This window comes from Rissa tridactyla, chromosome 3 (genome assembly GCF_028500815.1).
Source record: "Rissa tridactyla isolate bRisTri1 chromosome 3, bRisTri1.patW.cur.20221130, whole genome shotgun sequence".
Classification (NCBI taxonomy): Eukaryota; Metazoa; Chordata; class Aves; order Charadriiformes; family Laridae; genus Rissa; species Rissa tridactyla.
This window is the reverse complement of record NC_071468.1, coordinates 44,595,030-44,618,045: the sequence shown is the minus strand read 5'-3', so window position 1 is coordinate 44,618,045 and position 23,016 is coordinate 44,595,030. Positions and strand designations below refer to the sequence as shown.

General features: G+C 38.2%; 1 protein-coding gene across 2 annotated transcripts in view; it reads right to left on the bottom strand.

Annotated features, from left to right (window-relative positions):
- The window catches only part of ARID4B (AT-rich interaction domain 4B), a 95,602-nt gene extending 72,635 nt beyond the window's left edge, over positions 1-22,967 (bottom strand). For both annotated transcript variants that reach the window (XM_054194113.1, XM_054194114.1), the window contains exons 1-2: positions 22,712-22,967; positions 21,435-21,496 (exon numbers count right to left, since the gene is read on the bottom strand). In XM_054194113.1, coding sequence (XP_054050088.1) covers positions 21,435-21,440 — 6 coding nt within the window. In that variant the 5' untranslated portion in view covers positions 21,441-21,496; positions 22,712-22,967. The remainder of the gene's footprint in view (positions 1-21,434; positions 21,497-22,711) is intronic.
- Positions 22,968-23,016: the final 49 nt, after the last annotated feature.

The following is a 23,016-nucleotide window of genomic DNA, read 5'->3' as shown; positions in this document are numbered from 1 at the left end:
TGATTCTGTTCCAAATTTGGTCACAGACTTCCTGCACAACAATACGACCCAGCAGGCATGTACCAACTATCAAGTCTGCAGAACGGGGCTAATGAATATCTTACCCAAAGGCGAGTAGGCATTTGATGTTTCTCTAGTACTTTGAAACCTAAGAATGGAAATCTGTGTTCTTTCTATCAATATAGCATATCACTCTATAAAATGTTTTATTTAATCAAACACTCCAGAACTGCTGATCAGTCTCTCTAAAATAATGCCAGTTCTTTACAATTCTTTCTGTAGGTGTCTTTTCTTGTTCTGTATTGCTGAAAGACCACATGAAGGAAAGATATTTTGAATGCCTGCTCTCACTGTTTATCCCTCTGAATATAAAATCTTTTTTGAAATCAATCATTGTCATAGCTAACAGTTTGCAATTTTTCTGTAAGGTTTAACCAAATACTCAAACTATTTAGCATTATACTTTAGGATCTCGAACTGTGCAACTTCATTGATTTCGGTCAGACTTTTGTATGTTACAAGTGAAGTATGAACACTGAGTTACTACATATGTACAAAAAAAATTTTAAAAAGAATTAACTTGAAATTAAGGAGCTTCTACATGAAGACTTCTCTTTTTGTCAGGTATTTGAAAGACTTCTTTCAGATTTCATGTTTAGTGCAAGAACCAAAATGCATTCGAGTTTGAAGAATTTTAAGTCAAAAAAAAGGAAGTATTCAATAATGCGTTTGTTACTAGAGGATAAAATGATTTAGTAAAAAGAATGTCCTCAACACCAGTTTTGCACTTGAAAATAAGTTAGATTAAGTCTTTCTGTTGACAAACATTATTTTCCAACTAAAAGCTTCAGATAATACTTAGAAGCATTATTTAAATTATTAGCTCTCGATAACTTGCCTCAGTTTTAAAAATGTGCTACAATTCTGCCTACAGATACTGCTTATGCTATGAAAAACTTGCGATGTTTCAAAGCACTGAAAAGAATGATATGATAATGATATGCTTGTGTTCCAAATGGATTGGAACAAAGATTATTTGATAGTTTAATCAAACAAACCAGTCCAGGCTGTTGCTAAGCAAAATAATGAAGTGACTAATATAGGACTATGTGAAGTCTGAAAAATCAACAGTCAATGAAATTGCAAGAGAAAAAAAACCAACACTGTTTTTAAAACAATTTGATAATTCTTTGGCAGTATTTCTAGTTCCAGTCAAAGATAATTTAATGATTGTTTTCTTTTTAATAAGTTGGTTCTAAAAAAAATAAAAATCAATGTAACAGTAAACAGAACAGGAAAATAAATATATCTAAAAGGAATTGTTTGTATTCTACAGCAAATCTATTCTAGATAACTGATAAAAATACTGTCATTTTGGTTGACAGAAAAAATAACAATATTTTTAGATACAAAAACCGATAGCAAGAACAGGAATGGTGAATAGAAATGAAAATCAGATCATTATCTAAGAATGTTGGGGTTTTGCACTGACATTGTAGCATATTAAGCTTATGTTTATTTTCATCTATTATAAAAACTATTTTCTATTGTGTAAAACTTCAGAAGCAAATTCATACCAAGTCGAGAAACAGAACCTTAAAAAACAAAAACAAAACAAACCATAAACCATGACTGCTTTTTCTGCAAATACAAAAAAATTTCTTGCCTTGGTTTATTTCCATACTTAGTACAACACTTTCTAAACTAATTATTGAGAAGGAAAAAGGGGGAAGGTTTATTTTTATTCCTATATTATAACAGAAAGGGAAAAGCAGAAGGGATGATGTACTAATTCAAAACCTCGCAGCAGAATGAGGTTTCTGAAACATTGATCCCAGTCAATTCACTAACAGCAGCTATCATTTTCTTAGTCTTATAACGTTTAAATATGTATTCATAAAATAATATTCTGAAATTCTAAGCATTTAAGATGTTATGTTGTATATTTGTATGAAATCAGGACTGTAGCTGATCTGTAAGTTAATATAAAGGATTTATAACAGGATAACACATTAAATTATGTAATTACTCTGGTAAAAAAATCACGTGTAGCCTTTGGATTTGGTTTTTGCCACTGCTAACTAGAACAATGGGGGAGTACCAAAAATTATGTCAAAACTACACTCCACTGTCAAACAATATGAAACAGAAAAAAATGTAAATAAAAAACAAAGTGAAAATACAGCATTTTTCTTAACGATAAAGAATCACTCCCTCCTAAAGGCAGATTGTTTAGTAAATAAAGCACAACACATCAAAGCTACGCACAAATCTAAACATTCAGGAACTAAGAACGTGAGCACCATGGTTCTAGAGACAGAATGTGTTTGTAGCAGATAGCCAACTGTACACAAGAGTCTATCGAAAGCACAGTAATATAAAGTGGCTAACGCCATACAGCAACACAAGAAATTTTTAGACAGGAGATGGGATTTTTAACTCTGCCATGCTGCCTCAACTGCTGCCTAGTCATTCAGTGTAAAACTGCTGGGGACAAAACATTCAGAAAGAACTATGAAAATGAGTTTAGAAAATACCTACATAAAGACTGAAATAATATAACCACTTTATCGAAGATTCAATTAGGATGGATGAGATTCCTGGGAAAAACAAACAAAAACTTAATTACACATAAAAGTTATCAAGGCCATTCCTCTCAGTAAGATCATTTTAGCTGTATTATTCATAACAGATGTCTGTCATATCTATTATTAAATTCTGGAGTGAATATTCCACACTCTCTGCACGCAACATATTCCAATGCTTACACACTTTTCCATAACATCTTATCTAAATATTCCCTGCTGCTGTTATTTCTTGTCTTATCAATACTGCACATGGAGACCAGTGTGCTTCTGCTTTACAGCTTTTAAGAGCTGCAACTCCTTAGAGTAATCTCATCTCTAAAATAAAAAAAATAATTAAAAAAAACGACAAAACAAGTTATTTTATAAATTTTACCTATAGGCCATATTTTTAAGACACCTTGTATTTCTAATTGCTGTCCTTTGGAGTTTGATTTAATTACCTCACATATTTCTTCAAGTTGGTGCACAAAAATGGACACAGGTATCACCTAATTGATCGCAAAAGAAGCAAACAGATTATTTCACACAATTTTCAAATAATATTTTAACATTCCAGCATTGTGCCTTTTTGGCACAACTATGACGTTGCCTCATGTTCCGTTTATTTTTTGGCTGTTTTTCCCCAAGAACTGCCCCCCAGGGGAGGAGGAAATAGCATACAGAATGTTCCATTTTCAATAGCAGTAAACTGTTAATGTGGCACATACCATACCATGAAACCCTAGCAAGTGTGGTGAGTGCTGATGGCCCCCCAGTCTAGCCTTTTAGCTGTCTTCAATCCCAGATGCCAAAACCTCAGATTAAAAGGCAGCTAGCGCAAACTCTGGATTTTGTGTCCTGAGAATCTTGGCTTATTGAATAAAGCACCCAGCTCACTCCTCCAGAGGATCTTGACTAATGCAAATCCGTGAGATGAACCACCTTAAAGGAAATGGGATGCCTGAATGAGCCATAGGTGCTTGCAGATAAATCCTGTGCGATCCATCCAACAGATTCTACCCTACTTCGTGAGGCGCTCTTACCTGACTAATTCTCCTTCTGCCCAGCAGACAGAGCATCCAGTGCCAGATGCCTGCATGTTCATAATACAAAGGAGACCTATGCAGTGCCCTCACTCGTACTGAGAAGTATCACAAACACCCACAGGTTATCTGGCTACAGTCCTTCACTGGATTTGGCCTATAGTGCAAGGCTAAAGTACTCTTTTCATTGCATAAGAAAGAAGCAATACTGCAAAATTGTTTATTCATGCAGTCTAGGGCATTAAAAAAGCCCATGGCTTCAGGATGAACAGAGCTTTTAGGTTTAAAAAAAAGGATGTTAATATTATGTGTAACTAGTTACTTGAGATCATAAGGGATGAAATAAATATTCCATCTCTTCAAGGCTTAAATCAACAGTCTTACTAAATACACATTAAAGGAATGATCGAGCAAAATTTGAAGTAGTAGTTCAGACTAAGCCTAATCTGGCTATAGGTATTCACACTCAAATTCTGTATCAATGAGGAATTCCCACAGTTAAAACAAAATATTGTGATAAAGGCAGCTACAGAACAGGAAAGACTTCTGAAGAGTTATCTGTGCTTTTCGAGATTCTGTGAATTACCCAATGTACTAAACAGCCAATTGAAGTGACCAGGAAAACCACTCTATCCTTTTCCAGAAAAAGAAATACCAGCTTTACCACTTCTGATATGTGCCGATGTGTGTCAAAACTCATTCTTCCACCCCCAAGCACTTGTGCGATGTCTCAGACAGACAGGAAGTATGCACATGGTTTCATCTCTGGTTAGAGCTCAACTTACTTATCATAATACTAATTTTAAAAATCCACTGTACACAACTCTGCTCAGCAACAATCTGTTCGCTTCTTTAGTTTTAAAAGCTCAACTGTTGCAGTCAGTCCCCACTTCCTCTCAACAAATTATCTAGGCCAAAGCTGGCTGCCTTGTCCTCATATTCATTGCTCTGAAATCCTGCAATCTTGTGGCTATTACAGCTGTGGTTTTTTTAGCCTCAAAGGCATCCCATTATAATGGATTAGAATTTCATAATGTATTTTTCTTAGTACTTAGAAAAAAACTGGTAACATAACTTGTAGTTAATACAGTTGCTTATTAGATTTCTGAAATGGCAATATTCATAATGCTTCATCTGTTAAAAGGAACAGATGGAATAGGGCCTTTAGTTAAAGTCAGGAGGAGAGGAAAAAAATGGGGGCTATTTAAGAAAAAATAATCTGATTTTAAGTAAGAAATTACTCGCATACACAGTTTCTGCTGTATTCACAACCTAAAATACATAGCTATTTGTGTAAGAATAAAAATATGAATTTGTCTACAAGCTGACAAAATAAATAGCAAGCAGTTATCACAACAGCCCTGAATACTACAGAACTGACAGGAAACTTCTAAAAACTTAAGTGCTTTAAGACCTGACTGGTACAAAAGTAAGTATATGGCCTCCTTACGTTAGAAATCTAATCAAACAGAACTGCTCCGAATGCGTCACATTCATTCACTCGTTGAGCAACCTGGTCTAGTGGGAGATGTCCCTGCAGGGGAATTGGAACTAGATGATCTTTAAGGTCCCTTCCAACCCAAACCATTCTATGATTCTACGATTGTGATTCTATGATTCACTTGTTTCTTCCTGGTAACTTTGAATGATCATCAAGATGCAGTTTTGATCATTATGCGAAGTTAGAAGACCAGTCTAATAAAAAGGGCTGAACCAATTCAGTCCTTTAAGAATAAAGCCAGGAATGCTATGATACGTATTCTAAGATCTGTCTACCTGCAGAAAACAAAAAAAATATGTAGCCATCAAAAATCAAATAAAATGTGTTTAAACAATCACAGCTGGTGACAGACACTACCTACTGTAAACAGTACTCCTTTCTGAAACTTGGGGAGTGTGGGGGGGTGTGCTGCTACAGGATCACCACCACCAGTTAAAGAAATGGCGCGTTCTTTCATGTTTCTTTTGTGAGCTGAATTAACAACTCACAAGTGCAAAAGGGGAAAGCCTTGGTCCTCCAAATTCAAATCTACACGAATGACGCCTCTCCTTTTCCATCCTCCCATTTGCATCCGTTCTGGCATGCCTTTGATTAAAGGCTAAAGTGATTCCACTCACCAATTCAACAAATAGCTATTTGTTTCTGTTACTTTTGCTAAACTAGTTTTCTTCCACTTTAGTGAATTGAATCATTTCACTGTAAGATCAAACACCAGAGTTAACAAAGTAGAAGAGGAGAAATCAATGGGTAAACTAGCAGTCTGCCTCAAACTAAAACATGAAGTAGCACTCCATAATCATTGTTTAGAATTTGTAATGTTCTTGCAAAAAAATACAGAAATTTCAAAAACTAGAAAATATTCCCCTTCCCCACCATTTCCTGTGTGTATGTGATAGCATTTTCTAGATTTACCTTTTCACACTCTAGATTTCTAACTTCTTTTTTACCAAATTCTAAAAATTAAATGTACGAAGCCCCTAGCTGGATGAGGAAGATGACATTTACCACGCTAATTGCGTTTTTATTTTTTTTAAATAACTAGATAATCAAGCTAACTCTCTCTTCTTCAAATGATCCTCTAAACTGAGTTTCATCTCTGAATGTAAGTCAGAGATCTGGGCATCTAACAAACAGCTTTCAGTCCAACATCTCCACTAAATCCCTGAAGTGGCTTTAAACTGTCTGAAAGCACTTCAGTACTGGAGTATATGCAAGGTCAAATGCAAGTTTGTATTCAAAGCCTAATCTACTTGGATAGCACTCAAAAAAACAGTTTATGTTAAGTTTTATATCCACTGCACACTATTTGCAAACAAAGCAGGTATTAGCTTTTCCGGTGAAACATTTTTTTCAGATGAAAAAATATTGATTTGACTCAGCATTCTGTAGGAATAGACTGAGTGTTGTTTTTAATAGGAAACTAGCAAAGCACCATTACTGCTATATTACAGAACAAACCAAAATAGGTGGATTTTTTTTATTAATCTGTTTTTGTAAAATAAGTCTAATCTTAAACTTAAGAACTAATTTCAGGATGAATTTCAAAAATTTCAGAATTTCCCACAAAATAGAAACTTGGCTTAATTAAATTTATAAATGGGATCGGTCCTGTCAAAAATAACAGTATGTTGGGTTTGACATTCCAGAAAGTGTGACATTTAATGACCAGACTACAGAGAACTTGTACCAAGACAACGAGCCAGTGTTGAGACAATATTTAAAAGGCCTTCAAGGAGCAGAGATCTACAGTAGAACAAGAAAAGTCTCCAAAACCATACAGCTGTACAAGCAAGATTCCTCAGAACAAGTCACTGCCACGCACAGGAAAGGATAAATCTTAACTACATTGAGTTTAATAGCAGAGGCAGACACTAAAACGCACTGGATCCAGAAAACTTGATACATAATGCTTACATCCATAATGGCAAAGAGATCCAAATATGAGACAATATATTCTTTCAGTAGTCTCATGGTCTTGTGTGGATTTAACCTGGGGAGCCCATTAGCACCGTTTGACACAGCACATGCACTCAAGGACACACTACAGTTACAGGAATATGGCTACGCAGACTTCTTCCCTCCTTCACAGAGACTGTCGTTGCTATTAAAAAAGTCAACTAAAGGAAGGCGAACTATCACTACAAAGATAATTTCAGTCAATTACACCTCTAGCATCTAGTTTCTTCTGCAGAATTCAGACTTTGTGAAGATATAGTAATCTAAGTCCCCTTTTCAGACTATATTAAATTAAAAGCATATAGCACAAAGGTATCTTACCTACAGAAAAAAAAGAGTTCTGTTCTCTCCACCAACTTGCCTTTTGCTTTTCCAAACAGGTTGTTTTTATCTCAGATTCACCAAGATCCAAACACGTGTAACAGAACTTGAAGATGCACTTAAGAACAGTCAAACCAGGCTCTCCTTCGCTTTCTCTGCTTGCTCTGCAGAACTGTCCTCAGACTTCTCCACTGGCTTCAGCAGATTTAGCATACACAGACCAAAAGTCTTTCTTCCTTTCTAGCTCAGCGCCAGCAATAACTTTTAAGATTCTCATTTTGCAAACCAGCCAAAATCAAACATTTTCCATTTATTTTGGGGTTTGGATGATCTTTGAATTCAACTAGATGCATACACTAATCCCTAGACTTTTCTTTAGGTTTTAGTGTAAGCGAATCCTTATTTGGAACATTTTGGCAGATCTTCATTCCTGGTCTAAACTACCCTTTTATTCCTAGTTGGTAACCTGCTATTCTTTAGGCTCCAGGGGAAAACATTATACAAGAGCTAACAAAACACGTCTCATTCGGATAAAACAACTAATACACTAAGAGTGCAATAGTCTGGCTTAAAAATAGTTAGCCCTTATATTTGGCTTTCCTGGAATTCCCTATGCCACAATTATGCAATTGAAACAGCTAATATATCAGGAATATAAAACTGGAATTAAATTCAAAGGCAACCAACAAACTGAACCTTTTAAAGAACTGTAGATAATTTCTAGATACTAAAATACATACATATGTGTTTGAGGAGGGTGTATATAAATACGTGTCAACCTGACCACTATTACTTTTGCAGCATAAATTTTGGAAAGTAGAGATTAGAAGTATTATGCTTTATATGTTTACCTATACTGGTCTCTTTGCAATGTACTTGGCATGACACATCTAGAAATATTTTTCAGTGTCCTGCAGATTATCCTTTCCTATGTTTTCTCCATTTTACAGTAAGTCAGCATTTTTCTCTCCAAACTTCCTATGAATAGGATTCTTCTTCCTAACAAACAATTATTTAGCATTACATTCATTAAGATACAAATAGCATGCAATAACCATACACATGCAAAACATCAGTAGTACCTTAGGCTTCTTATGCATGCATCTTTACCTGCATCTTTTTATGATGGCCGGAGTACACTCTTACCATCCTTGAACTGCCTGTACAGTTGTCCTACTACAATACAAATATATAACTACATACTATCTTTCTGTGTTGCAAAAATATTACACTTTAAAAATAGTAAAAAAATTCTTCAGCTTTCTCTAACAGTAAAAAAATGCAAGGGCAAAAAACCCCACAGGAATTTAAGGTACCTATTATATGTGCAAAAAAACTATATACATGCAAATACACATAATTGCAAAAGGACAGTTGCATTATACAAAGTTTTTTTCAAACTTTTCAATGTACTGATTTTCCCCTAAAATTCTAGTGGAGCTATGGGTCCCTGAATAACGAACAGACCTATCAACAACAAGCTTGCTTGTCTTAATTATATCTTCAGATCTCCTTAGAAGCAAGCTACAGAACCCACAGCACCTGCAGATCACTGGTTGAAAACCAGTGCATTGAAGACACTCAGAAGACAGCTTTTGGAGTCAGCAAGGTTAAAGGAAGTGAAGTATTAGCATGACTACACACATACTTGCACTATGCAGAAGCATCCAAGCAGCACTAAAACAGATTCAAATTAAGTTTAGTCTGCCACTACTATAAAATGGTTGGTTAAGACTACAGCAAGCTCCCAGTCAAGAAGAGCAGAGAGTAGATCGGTTAAGACTGTAGCTATATAATTCACATAATCAATTATCTGAGCCTGGAAGAGAAAATAACATTATTTTCTGTTAAATCTACTGGTGTTTTCTTACCAGCACCTGTTGGGCCACTATTGACATATATCGACAACCTTGCAGAATATAGATACCTTAACTAAGCTGGACCCTTGATAGCTAAGGGAGCAATTTACCTGAAAAAACTACAGTAAATTATAACTCATGCTGAGCTTTGTACTCTGACAAGCTGACTACTTCCATATTGGCACAGGTATCTCTGCACAACGTTGCACTGTAAACATCCCAAGAGAAGCAGCAAGTAAGTGAACCTGAAGTTATCCTAACAAAAATCACAATGCTGCTTTCCCAAATCATAGCACAAGGCAACCCATGCCTTAAATCAACTTCCAGTTGAGCTACTACAGGTGATGTTAAATTTAAAGAGTCTTGATGTGTCAGAACATTCTACTGAGTAAACTTTGTTTTCACTAGTGTAATCTTCTGCCAGAAAAATGCAATTATTTTTCACAGTGCCCTTTTCTTTCAGACAGACAAGTTCCTCAAACTGTTAAGTAAATTGTAATTCCTCCCCCCATTCTCCAAGTTGTAAAAAGTGAACAGCTTTTCTGCATATCACACTTTCCCCAGATTAACAGAAAGAAATGCCAGCGCCATGTCTTCTGAAGGAAGTCATGTGTAACTCAGTACAGTTTTACATGGATTTTAAAAAAAGTTATGACTGAAATCTTAAGTCCATAGTTTTTATTTTTTGCCTTTTGTCTTCACAAAAACTACAGTGTTCCTCTAAGAATATTCTTCTATGAGCTAATTTTACAAGTTTCCTAACTTGTAGGAACACAATTCATAACTTGTTGAAATCTACTATAAGCACACATACAAACTCCTCTCTCATCTCAACACATTTTCTGAGAATACTACAGACCAAATATTCCTGCATGGCATTCCAACATTTGTCTTCCAGAGTTGTTCTCTACCTAAATGTAAGAGTTCACTATTTAAGCTTTAGGCTTGTGAAAAGAGGTTTGGGGAAAAAAGCTAAATATAATCAATATGGCAATTACTCAAAGAAGAGATGCAAGCCTTTCCTGTTCAACTAAGTTCTACTATTTGAAAATGCTTCCAAGAATTTTCCATCAGAAAATACCTGTAGCAAACCAAGAATGCAAGCATTAGAATTAACACAGATATTAAGAAAAATAACCAGTTGAAGATGAGTTTAAGAGGAGATTTATCAAGTGCTGCATAATTATGAATAGTTTTAACATATTTTAGCTGTGTGCTACACACAAAATAAAAATGCCACCATAGCACTATAGGGAATAAGAACAATAGAGAAGCAGCTAGTATTCAGCTAGGTTAAAGTTCTCTTCAAAGGTTAAGGAATTAAAGAACCTAAACTACTTGTTTCATACCTTTTATCCAATTTAACTACCCAGAATGCATCAGTTTCTTTGGCTACTCATTGCTGCACCTGTTTCCAAAACATCTTCAGCTGGCTTAGCCTGTGACTAATGGCAGCCATTTCCAGGGAGTGGCTATTTAAGGAAAGATCCTTGCTGTGATTCCACAAAACTCTTCAACACGTTAAAGAACAGAGAGTAAAATTTTTGAAGTTGCATAGGTGATATAAGACTCTATTCACTGCTTTCAAGTGTGCTGAAGCTATTCTGTAAAACCCATTTTTTTTTTCTTAGAAGTCTTTAAGCCTCTTATATTAAAACCTCAATTTTTTTTAGCCTCTTTTCAAAAAGTAACATTTGGGATTACTAAAGTGAAAGAGAAAAAAATCTAAGTTTTACTTGATCGTCTTCTGTATGTCAACAATTCTACTGTTACTTTCCATGTGAAACCTCATTCTGTTCTGAAAAGTTCAACAAGAGGCATCCCAAGAGGTCTTTGGTACCCGACAACGCAGCATTCTCACAATGCCTACTCATAAAATATCAGTGTCTCTGTCATATCAGCAGGTTACAGCATCAACTACATGTCACTGAAATTCTAATTAATTATATTTTTATGACTAACATTTTTCTCTAAGCCTAAAATGATTAATTGAAGCAAAATTCTGAAATACACCGCTTAAAGAATAAACCTCCCAATACTACCACGTGACTGGTTAGCTCACTATAATATTTGCTTTCACAGAAATATCGTGCATCATCACCGCTAGAAGTAAAACACTCAGCTAAAGAGTTCACACTGGCCCTTCTAAGCAGTTGAGGTGTGCCCACATACTCGTTCCTGTACTTGGCTGGAATGTAATTTCAGTGGGCACAAAAGCTGTAGTAAGAGAAACTGCCAGGCTAAAGAAAAGATGTTGCAGTTCCTTTAAGACTAAAGAGTTTTCCCATAAACAAAGGGTAGCGCCAATTGCAGATGGCATTCGAGTATTGCAGTGTATTTTTTTCCTTTCCAAGTTTAATTCTGAGCAAGCGTAGTAAGGATATCCAGCTACAGCAATAAGACAGCAAAGTTCTGGAACTGTATCTGGATATGTCTGGAATCAAGCACCTGAAGTATACCATCTTCCTTTTTTTTTTAAATATATTTCTATGAAGATCATAAAAGCTGATTTGCTTCCTCAAAATTCCAACTAAGTAAACACAGTATACACAACTAGAGAAACTTGATGACACCAGCTTAAGTATCACCAGTGATTTTTAATCCACATAATAGATGCTATGTTTGATATTTATTGTCAGACCATAATTAAGATTTTATTACACCATTTCAAATGTTCAATTAAGTGCTCTTGCACAACAAGTTCTTCCAGCCAGAAACAGACAGGATTGTTCTCTATTTTAATGCAAAATAAAGTATAATTTTACTGAACTGAAATCAGAGCTACTGAAGATATATAAATAAAAATAGTCCACTCATTTAAAGCTGACCTGCTACCACTTTAGTTGTTATCTAGATGCTACCGATGCCATGTACATTACCAGTGAAAAAAGTTTGTCATAGGGGGACATGCACCTATCTCTCTATTACTGATATACTATTATTACCCTGTGATCAAAAGAGAATTTTTCTTACTATATAGAATGTAACAAAAGCAACTCATTCACTTTACTTGCCTCTCAAAACCTGAATCACCCTACACTAGTAGGTATACATATAAATATATACTCTCTATTATCTGAGAAAAGTCAATGTATGAAATAGAAGATTTATTTTAATACAGTGAAGTATCTTTAACTTCTCAATCCAAACATTTTGGCTACCATCAAGCAAAGTAAACTGAAATCAGAGTATTAGCTCAACAGTCAAACAATTACCAACAGAGAAAAACTGAATTACTGCAGACATACACCTAATATAGATACTAATACTTTCTGCAACTTAATGTTAAATTATCACAGGAAACACAGTTAAAACAGCAGCCTCGGCAGCCCAATTCTGAAATGTATCAAGAACAGTAGAATATATTTGAAGTGTGACTCTGCAGGTTCCAGCCCATGCATCCAATACCGCCCACCATGAGGTGACATCTTTTGTAGTACTTAATTTTTAGAAATGTAAAAGCTGCACTAGTAATCTGTAAGTAAAGGAATGAATCCAAGCTTTAATGTCTTTTACATTGTCCAATATCGGAGGAAAATAGGCATGAAATTCCCATAAAGATGACAACACTGCACTGTTACCCAAATCATGTTCTATGGGTAAATGTATGTGGATTGTCATTAAAAAGTTCTGGAAGAGCACCTCAGAATAAATCTGCATTCAAAAAATGGAAATCACTTAAATTTTAATTATTGTCTCCATTTTTGTCTCTGTTCCAGGCAGCAAGGTATTGGTACATATTATACTCTGATTTTTAAGCTATAGCACAGTTTTATTTATGCTAAAGCGCTTCACTATCTCCCTTGATGCACATCTAGCATGAAAACCTTCTAAAGAAATTAAAGTAGAAATTTATAAAATTATTGCTATGTTTTCAAAAACGCTTTTATATTTATGGAAGCACAAAGATTAAGAATTATATATATTTTGTTTCAAGTTTAGTGATTTAATTTGAGGTAACACTGATTTAATATTATAGCAACCATCTATCTTTCAATAAGCAGTGCAGAAGAACTTAAAAAGTGAAAGCATATTTATTCCATCAGAAATTCCTGAATTCTGAAATGCTGGTGTAACATGTACTCGTTTCCAAAACATCTCAGCTCCTTACTATTTCTCCCAGGAGAAGAAGTTACATTAACCTAAGTGTCACAGTACTAACAAAAAGATTAAGCTAACGCTCTTTCACTTAAACACACGTACAGGATATTGGAAAGTCTATCTTTCACCATTATAAATTAATTTAAAACATTTTTTGTGATCTTAGAAGAATGCATTCTGCATTCCTAAGAATTTTTGAATTCAAGAATCCTACTTTAAGAAAACATGAAGGGGACTATTTTAAATGTACAAATAAGAGATTTAGCACCTGCAGTCTGCTGTTGAGAGGATAGCTGAAACTCTGAAGGAAAAAAACTATCACAGTGGATCAGGCTGCCCTGCCACAAACTGAAACACTTTTTTCAGATCAGAAGAGAATGTGAAAAAACACACACAAAAAATTACTCCCTATTACATTATTTATTACCAGACGAAACCTTGCTTCAGATACACATCCCATTTCCCTGCCCTTAGAAAGACGGTGTAAACAATGAACAGTAGTAAGTTAGAAGGTCACCTAAGAGGGAAAAGGGAAAGGATCCCAGACAAAAGCTCAGTAAGAACCGCAGCTCTTGGACAGGAAGATAACAAATGTCATCCAAATTTTTGCATTAAGTTTCTGGTAACAAGCAGAAAGTATCATACACATTACCATCTCCAACTGCCATAACTCCTGACTGTCTCTGCATCTGCACTGATCTACCCATAAATACGTGGGCTTTCTTAACATACAAAGAATCAAAAGCTTGACTTCTCTTCCCTTCGATTTCCATATCAAACTAAGAATGATGTAATTTATCCCCAAATTATTGTTTCCAACTGTTTTGATTTGGAATAAAGGTAGCACAATTCCTTAATTCTTCCACTCAATGGTAAAAATACATATTGTCAGAATGTATTAACATAAATATTAGTTACATAAAGATTGCAACCTTTACAGAATAGGAATCTAATATTTGTAAATACTCTTCTGCAGAAAAATATAATACCAACCATTTATCTACTTTGGGGGGAAAAAGACATTATTATTATTATTATTATTATTATTATTAATGGCATTCTTTCCAAGTGTTGAATAAGAACTTGAGGGGAGTGGGAGAAGCAAAGCTTATGTTGGCCTCCTTAAAAAATACTTTAAATACTTTCTTTTTTGTGTCTAATACTATCTCTTCTTTAAAACCTGTCTATTTTTTGAACTTGAAATCAATGTTTATCCTATCAAAAGCTAAACTTTATTCATCATCGTCAAGGCACACCATCAATTCCATTTAATCTTTTCACTCAACACACTCTAGAAAACATGGACTTCAAACCTATAGAAAAGTGCAGCATTCTAACTAGTAAGCAAGCCTAGAAAAACCTCTATGGCAAGTTCACATGTAGACAGTTTACAAAATGTTTAGCCTAATGACTGCAAACTGCTAACTTGGCAGAGGGATTGTGAAGAAGGTGTGTTCAGAAGCAGTTTAAACCAATCCAAATCAGTCCCAGTGCACTACTTCTTTCCTTTCCTTGTTTTCTCCATCCCAATGGTAGGGATCAGCCAGGTCAGGGACTGGCTGCAACTGAAGAGCATATATGTTTTATTGTTGTTGAGTTAATTTCAGTTTGATTCAGTCCACCCTGGGACCACACAAATGTACTGCTGACACAAAAGACAACAAAAATAAACAGCCAGGAATGAAAGAGGGAGACAAGACTGCATTCTTCCATGACCATACAAGCTTAATTTGACAAACTACTTATGAAACCAAATCCTTTGCTGTAGGTTGTTGGAGCACAAACCAACTGATTAAACACTAAGAACAACAGCAAACTTGCTCTTCTGCCCAAGAGAATTGTTATTCACCAGGTAGTCCAAGCTGGGTGATCTGCCGCCCAACACTTAGCTTGAATGATGAAAGCTGTCTCTAAACCGCGTACTCCTTAAGGTGGTCTGCCAAAGTCACGATCAAATACTACGTAATATGGGAATTCTGGATGCTTTTGGCGTACTGACTACCCTCTTCACTCCAGACAACATGCAGGCTTAAAGACAACAGCAATGGGAGCAAGTAACTCCAGGTTAACTGGAGATTACTCTTGCTATTGCTCACAGTAAGGAAAATGCCTTCTCATATAAGGTAGTACAATGTTTCTGCTTAGCTCTTAAGAAAAATGTTCTTTATGATGCTGCCCCACACGTTCAGGAAACCCCAAAATATTACTCCACGTTCAATTAATTAATATACACTCACTAAGGAAGTCACTGTCACCCTTGGTTGCACATAAAGCATGTGGGTCACCTCAGTGCTAGGTTTTCTACAGGTAACTCAGCAACACCCTCCACCACCCTGCTCTGACAGTCTCACACAGCTGCCTTTCCAAAGCTTGCTTATAAAAACACTTCTTGCTAAACAGGTCATGACTGCTTTACATGCCACCTTCCAAGCCAAAAAAAAAAAAAAAAAAAAAAGCATAATAGTGCTTTATTGAATTTACTCCCTGGTTCAAACTAATCTTCAGAAGGAAAATAGATGTCTTGTCAAGTATAGAATATCAAAGTGGCTTGCTGTCTTTTCCATACATGAATTCCCTGAAATACCCTCTCATCTGGTCACCCCATGTTAACAAAAAAAAAGAACAAAAAAACCCCTCCAAATACCCAGATTTATGACTTTCCATCTAAACCTTTTAAAATAATTATTAAAACACATATTAAATCACTAACATTTAGTTTGTGCATAGGGCTAAACAATTTGCCTTAGCTCCCTGCAGGCCTTTTGAAATCTTCTAGAAATCTTTAAAAATCCATTCCATGCACAGACAAGCTTATATCCAGCAAGTGGCAGTAAGTACAGTAACTGGACAAGACTGGAAGTGCTACACAGGAAAGCAGAAAAGAAGTATTTGTTACTGAAGCACGCCAACTAAAGAGCAAGCAGCTATACAAGCCCTGACTTACCAACATTTCTCAACTCTGACCTGAATCATATTTACGGCAAAAAACAGTTCAAAATCCCTGTTTAATCAGTTTTGTACATTTCTGTAAAATAGCTGAAGTGCCTACTACAGTAAACAGAACTGCAGAAAACCTACTAGAGCATTTCACAACATGTTAACTACTTTCAGGTAAGTACAAACTGACCAATAATCTAGCATTTGGATGGCTCTGTATCACATTAGGGTGCGAAGTAAATTTCAGCAATAATTTTTTTCTATAAACTTTGTTATGTTTTTCAATGAGGAAAACTCAAATTCCCTTTATTTTTAGTTTTCATCCTATTATAAAAGCATGTATTTCTCAAAAGTATGTATCTATAGGATTTAAACAAAAATTTGAAACCAATTTGCGACAACAGTATCGTTTCCATCTTTTCTGAAGTCAGCCCTTTTTTTTATTAGTTTACATAACCATTGAAGCACTCAGTTTAAGTATTTGACAATGACTGTAAAGCTTAATACTTCAAAACCACTGCATTTTGTTTTGAAAGACTTCTCAACTACAATGCAAAATTTCCTTGAAAACACAGACACACAACGCGCATCACAACATGCTTCTGCACTACGTACTGGTTTCAGATTACAAAGTGAACTGAATAACCATCTCAGTGTTCTAGTGAAAATATGCATATTCATGGTTCTGTCTACTAACATTTTTCTTAGACTATCCTGATACAATAGTCATGCTGCTGTGAGTGTGTTGATCCAAAAATCCTTCACCAACTTTGATGATAATAATACAGGCAACTTAACTTTTCTAATGCTCATAGTTTATTTCAACTTAAGTCTTCCCAGTCTAATACAGCCTTTTTTCCACTAGGTGGTCTAATTAACTTTGAATCCTTATCAACACACTCAACTACTGAACAGTCACATACTAAACATGCAGATTTGACTTCAAGACTTCCATGTTGTTTAGCCACTGTAAAATATACTAAGATTAGCATTTCAAAAGTGCAAACAACCAGTTTCAAAATAACACAGATTGTTCCAACATGACTTGTAATTGCTTGGTGCAAGTGGTGTTTGCTTTCCTATCTACATAATTGTGCAAGCATGAGGAAGTCAATAATTGCCTCTGATCACATGTTCAAACTGAAATATCAGGACAGAATTTAAGAAAATCATTTTTCATAATGCAAAAAACAAATGACAGGGGAAAACCACCTCTTAAGACTTACCTGTTCTCCTACCTCCAGCACAAAAACTACTCTAATGGTACTCTTCATCTATTCCTCTATAAATCTCCATTTCTGCTGTAATTCAAATAGTTAACCAGAAAGTGAAAGGTCACTACATTCCATGACCGGTTTCCAGCCTGCATAAGAGCAACAGGACTTTCAGCTGACTTGTGCTCGAAGTTGGAAATTAGTCACTGAAAAGTTTACTGGATATTTCACTTTTGTCCCCTGCCATACTGGCAGAGAATACGAGCAACAGACTGATGGGCTTTAAGGGAAAGCAGTCACAGCATCAGTGTGCACGAGTGATCTCTGTGGAGAGCTAGAGACATCACTAGGAAAGATTAGTGAAACCAAAATGTAAATTCAAGATGAATGAAACCAAAACAAAAATCAATCATAAACTGTACACATGGCTTCCTTTATTTGTTAGTGTGGCAGCTTTGAGTAAGCACTCAGGAACACGTAGTGCTACCAAATAGAAATATCTGAAAAATATTAACATGCAAATAGGATCAAGACACTTAAACAATCATTTCAGATCGTTTAATTCATAGCGCATTGCTCTAGCTTCTGGGATATCCACTGTTTTTATCTCCCATCAGCAGTGAACTTTTTAACTGCTGTGGGTGCATTACCTTCATTCACATATTTAAATATCAAGCACACGCCATGATACATACTAAAAATCTCAGGAGCGTTTACAACAGTTCGTAGTACAAATCATTGGTGAAACTGAGCTTGTGTTTATTTCTTTCTTTAAAAGCAGAGACTCTGCTTTCCTGGAGTTAATTTCCTGACTTTAAGGAAAAAATAAAAACAAACTATAATAATATTTTTATATATATTGCTACCTACTTAGTAGGTAGTAATTTGATGGCACGCAATTAGTTTTTAAATAATCAAACAGATTCTACATGCTTCTGAAGCATACTTAATGCAAAAAGACCTTATGTAGAAGGTGCCCAAGTTAAACAAACAAACAAAAAAGCGTAACTACAACATAAGAATCATCCTAGCCATTACCTGTACAACTGTATTGACTACTATCAGAGGTCATTCAACACAGGAAAAAGCCTGATTTAGTAGAACATCACAATAATGAGCACAATTATGTCAAGATTTCAATAGTTCTTGTAAGACATATTTCAGTATTTCAAGACTGCCTTCAAGTGTTCTTTGCAGTCCATGGGAGGACCGCTTAATAGGCTAAAGTTACTAGTTTATACAAGGGACTTTATTTACTTGGATTAAGTTGGGTTATTGCGGGGACAACAATTACGCCAACAGCTTTGGAGGTGGTAATCTCTTATCAGGCAGCACACCTCTCTTGTCTCAGAGGGTTCCAAAATGCAAGAGCATGAGTGACTTACAGCTTTCTGTCAATACAACTTGGCGCTCCTCCTAAATATCCCTCACTGCGTTTTACAAAGAATGATAAACATTCTATCCATACTACACAGAAGGGAAAAATGAGTAAAGCTAAATAAGTTGTTCAAATTCACCCAAAGGGACAAAGTTACCAACAAGGAATCCAGTTCTAATGCTCCACGCACCAGAATACACAACCCTCTGCACCTGAAGGAATGACCAAGGCATAAATCACATCAAAGGCCTGAATTGTGCAGTCAGCAGCAAGTCTCCAGTCAGCAAACTTAAAGTAAGTCTAGGCCTTAAAGCATTACATCCTCTACATGCTGAATTGTCCTTGAGGCATAGTCTTTCAATAACTTACAAAATAAATGCACATAAATATACAGTCATATTTAAACAGTATCTCAATCTGTACAGTCAATGTTACCTTGCAATGATACAAACAGAAAGCTAATATTTTTCTTAAACACAATCCTTACTGCTTCTCTTGGATTAATTTGTATCCTCGTAAACTTAGAACATAAATTACAACCTTAAGCCAGGCAGAGAGACTGACGCACTGTATTACTCCTTAAATCTTAAAAAGCAGTCTTGTTTACACTGTTGAATTTCAGAAATTTCTGTTGAACTACAATTCTGTTAAAAGTTTCACTGTAACAACTGAGGCTTCAATGTAATGACTTACAGATTAACCTCACTTAACATTACAGGGCACAGTAAATAAAGTACTAGGAGTTATCTCAAGCATATGTAAATTTAACGCTACACACACACAAATTGCAAAAATTCAAGACTTAAACTTAGCATATGAACGCCCTGGCAGAATTAATCCAGATTTAAAAAAGAAATAAAAATGCAATACTAGCACAAATTTTATCAAAGAATAAGCTGGACGCTTTTTTTAAAATATGGCTCTTTAGCAAGTTTCTGTGTCTGGTACTTTAAATTTAAACATTTGTTATATGTTCAATGCTGCCTGAACTGGGTCTCTATTTCACGGAGAACTTTGCATTCCACTTGTGATCCGACCTCCTCATCCTCCCAACTGTCTATCTACATATTTATATGGCTCTGTAACCACAGCATCTGAACCTAATCTCTATGGTAACGGTAAGATTTGTTTACATGGAAAAAGAATATTAGAAATGTATGTAAATTTAGCTGTCATTTAAATAAGTGTTTTTCCTTCTGGGGGAAAACAGCTGCCTATACGGCCTCCTATTTCTCTTGCTTCCATCTCCTGATTCTCCACCCGGCAATGAAGCTCCATATCATACTACTTCAACAGCCTGTTGTTACAAATACATAAATAGTTTACTTTAATGAACAAGACGTGTGCAGTATTTTAGATCTTAACACTTGTTAAAGAAAGATCATAGGGAGGGCAATTAAAACATGATTTTTAAAAAGATACTGTTAAGTCACCAAAGTAAAAAAAAATACGCTAAACCTTTAAACGCTATACAGAAAGACTGTTTGCTGCTCAGCAACTCAGATCAATCTAGAAATTAACACAGTCCGTATAATTTACCATTTTCAGCAGTGAATACAGTGCTAAGTACACATTTTACATAATACTCATTCACAGACAGAAGGCACAACTCTGATACTGCAAGATCCCACGTACAGACCTCTCTCTCTGATTCATAAATACCAAAGAGCTGATGTATGACAGGTTTGTAACAATTACTTTTTGTAAGATTTACAGTATTTTGAAATGAGATTTACTGCAGCCCAGCAGGACCAGGAGCTGAATTACACAGGGGGTCATGATAACATAAATGGCAGTTTGAGCAAGACATCATCAGCAAAATGGTAAAAAAATAGCAAGCTCAGTTGTTAAAAACTAATTCTATGTGCACGGATCTTTGTCACACAGCAATACAATTTTTTTCTATAAAACTTGCATAATATATTGAAAATAAATAGTCTAGAAAGGCCTGTAAGAAGAAAAATAAGCAACAATGAGGCATATGAATACTACATGCCACTGAGAAAACTAGAACCTGTTTGAAAATCTTTCTGCACCTTACAGCAGTCATTTCACTGCAGAGAATCTCTTACATGCACCCTTCCTGATCATATCAAGATTATTCATTCAACAAAACTCCTATTAACAAATAGAAAGTAAGTAAATCTACCACGTAACCTCTATTCAAGTAAACACGGTTGTATAGCCAGCATTTCCCCTGCAACGTTACTTTCTCAAGCAGGGTGACTGTCCCCTGCTCCTCCATGAAGCAAGCTCAGTCCAGGCAGCCATGTCCTTATTCTCCTACAAACAATGTTTCTGAAGGAGAACAACCCCCGCTCAGCGAACTTACAGTTTCCCCCAGCATAACGCGGTGGAGCAAAAGCCTGCCCCACCGTCAGCAAGCGAGGGAAGGCACCGAAACACAGCAGCGGGGGCGAAGCAGCCCGCAGTCTGCATCTGCACCAGCACCGAGCCCCGCACCGGGGTCGGGACAGACGGACTGACAGATAGGACAGCATTTCTTCATGCGATCCTCCCTTCTTTCCCCTCCCAGCCACACACGCGAGTGTTTTACCTTCATGATGAGCTCAGGCTGCGGTAAAAGCCTCGATAGGGGCTGAGCGGCCGAGGCTGGACCTGGAATTTAAAACAAAGCGCTAAGGCACCCGCACCAGCCGCTCGCATCGGGCGGGGGGAGGGGAGGCAGGGATCGGGGTAGGGGCGCCGGGCTCCTCACGAAACTCCCCTTTTCCTTCCCCGGATCCCCCTTTTCTCCCCGGTTATCCCCCTCCCCTCTTTCTTCGGCCGCTGCTTCCCCTCCAGCTCCCCCACACCGCGGCTTCCCCTACACTCGCTGCCATTGACGCCATTTCTGTCAGAGGAGGAGAAACTTGCCACAACAACAACCCACCCTCAGCCTCTCCGGCTGCCGCGGGGCGGGGGGGGGAGGCGTCCCCGGCCGCCTCCCCGGGGCGCAGCGCCCCCTCCCCAGGCACCAAGCGGCGGGAGGGGACCCGTGGGGGGTCCCAGCCCTGGGGACAACCCCCCCCTCCCCACTTTACCGCGGGGAACCGGAGAGAAGGAAGGAGGAGAGGGGAAGGGAGGCTCTTCCTCCATTGTACGAGGAAGAGTGCCCGTGTGCGCGGCGGGGGAGCGGGGTGTCGGTAGCAGTCCCCCCTCCCCCCCAGCGACATACACCACACACACACACGCTTTTGTAGGGGCTGCGGCTCCGGATCGCGGCGGCTCCTCCTCCTTCCCCCCCCCTCTCAAATAAAGGAAAGCGCTGACTCCGCGGCAGGAGTTTCAGCAGCAACAGCCGCAACTCCCCGGCTGGGCGCAGCGGGTCCGGGCGGGGGGAGAGGGGGAGAAAGGGAGGGCGGGCGGGCGGGAGGCGGCGGAGGGGAAGAAAAGGAAGAAGAAGAAAAGAAGGGAGTGGGGACGGGGAGGGAGGGAGGGAGGGGGGCGGGGAGAAAGGGGCCCGACCTGCTCGGCGGGGACACGGAGCGTGTGTGTGTGTGTGTGGAGGAGGGGGCTCCGTCCCCTCCTGGCGGAGGCGGCTGAAGAAGCCGTCGGTCCCTCCCGCACGCAGGCGGCACCCGATCCCCCCCCCCCCTCCCGCCCCGCCGCTGGGTGTTTTGGGGGGAGAAGTAGGGGGGGAAAGGAGAAGGAGGATCGACGAGTCCCGCCGCAGTCTCGCTGCGAGGAGAAAAACAACCGCCCCCCTCCCCCCCGCACGCACGCCCCGCCGCCGCCGCCCGGCCTCGCGCCCCCCCCACGGGGCCCCGCGCCGCCTCCCCACCCGCCGACGACAGGGCCGGGGGGCTCCCTTCTCCGCCTCGGTGCCGTTACCTTTGTTCCGCGGCGCCCGCCCGCTACTCCCCCGACCCGAGGTGGGGGGGGGAGGAAGGGAACGGGGCGAAACCTCCTCTCAGCTCCGGGCCCCCTTCGGCCGGCCTCAGCCCCCGCTTAACGCTCCGGCAACGGCTCTGCTCGCGGCGGCTCCGCGCGGCGGGGCCGATCCGTCCTGCGCGGCCCCGGCGGTGGCGGCGGCGGCGGCGACTGCTCGGCTCGGAGCCTCTCGGTCCCCCTCCCCCTCCCACACCGACTGACTGACTGACTGACGGACGGGCCGAGGCACGCCCCTCTCCCCGCCT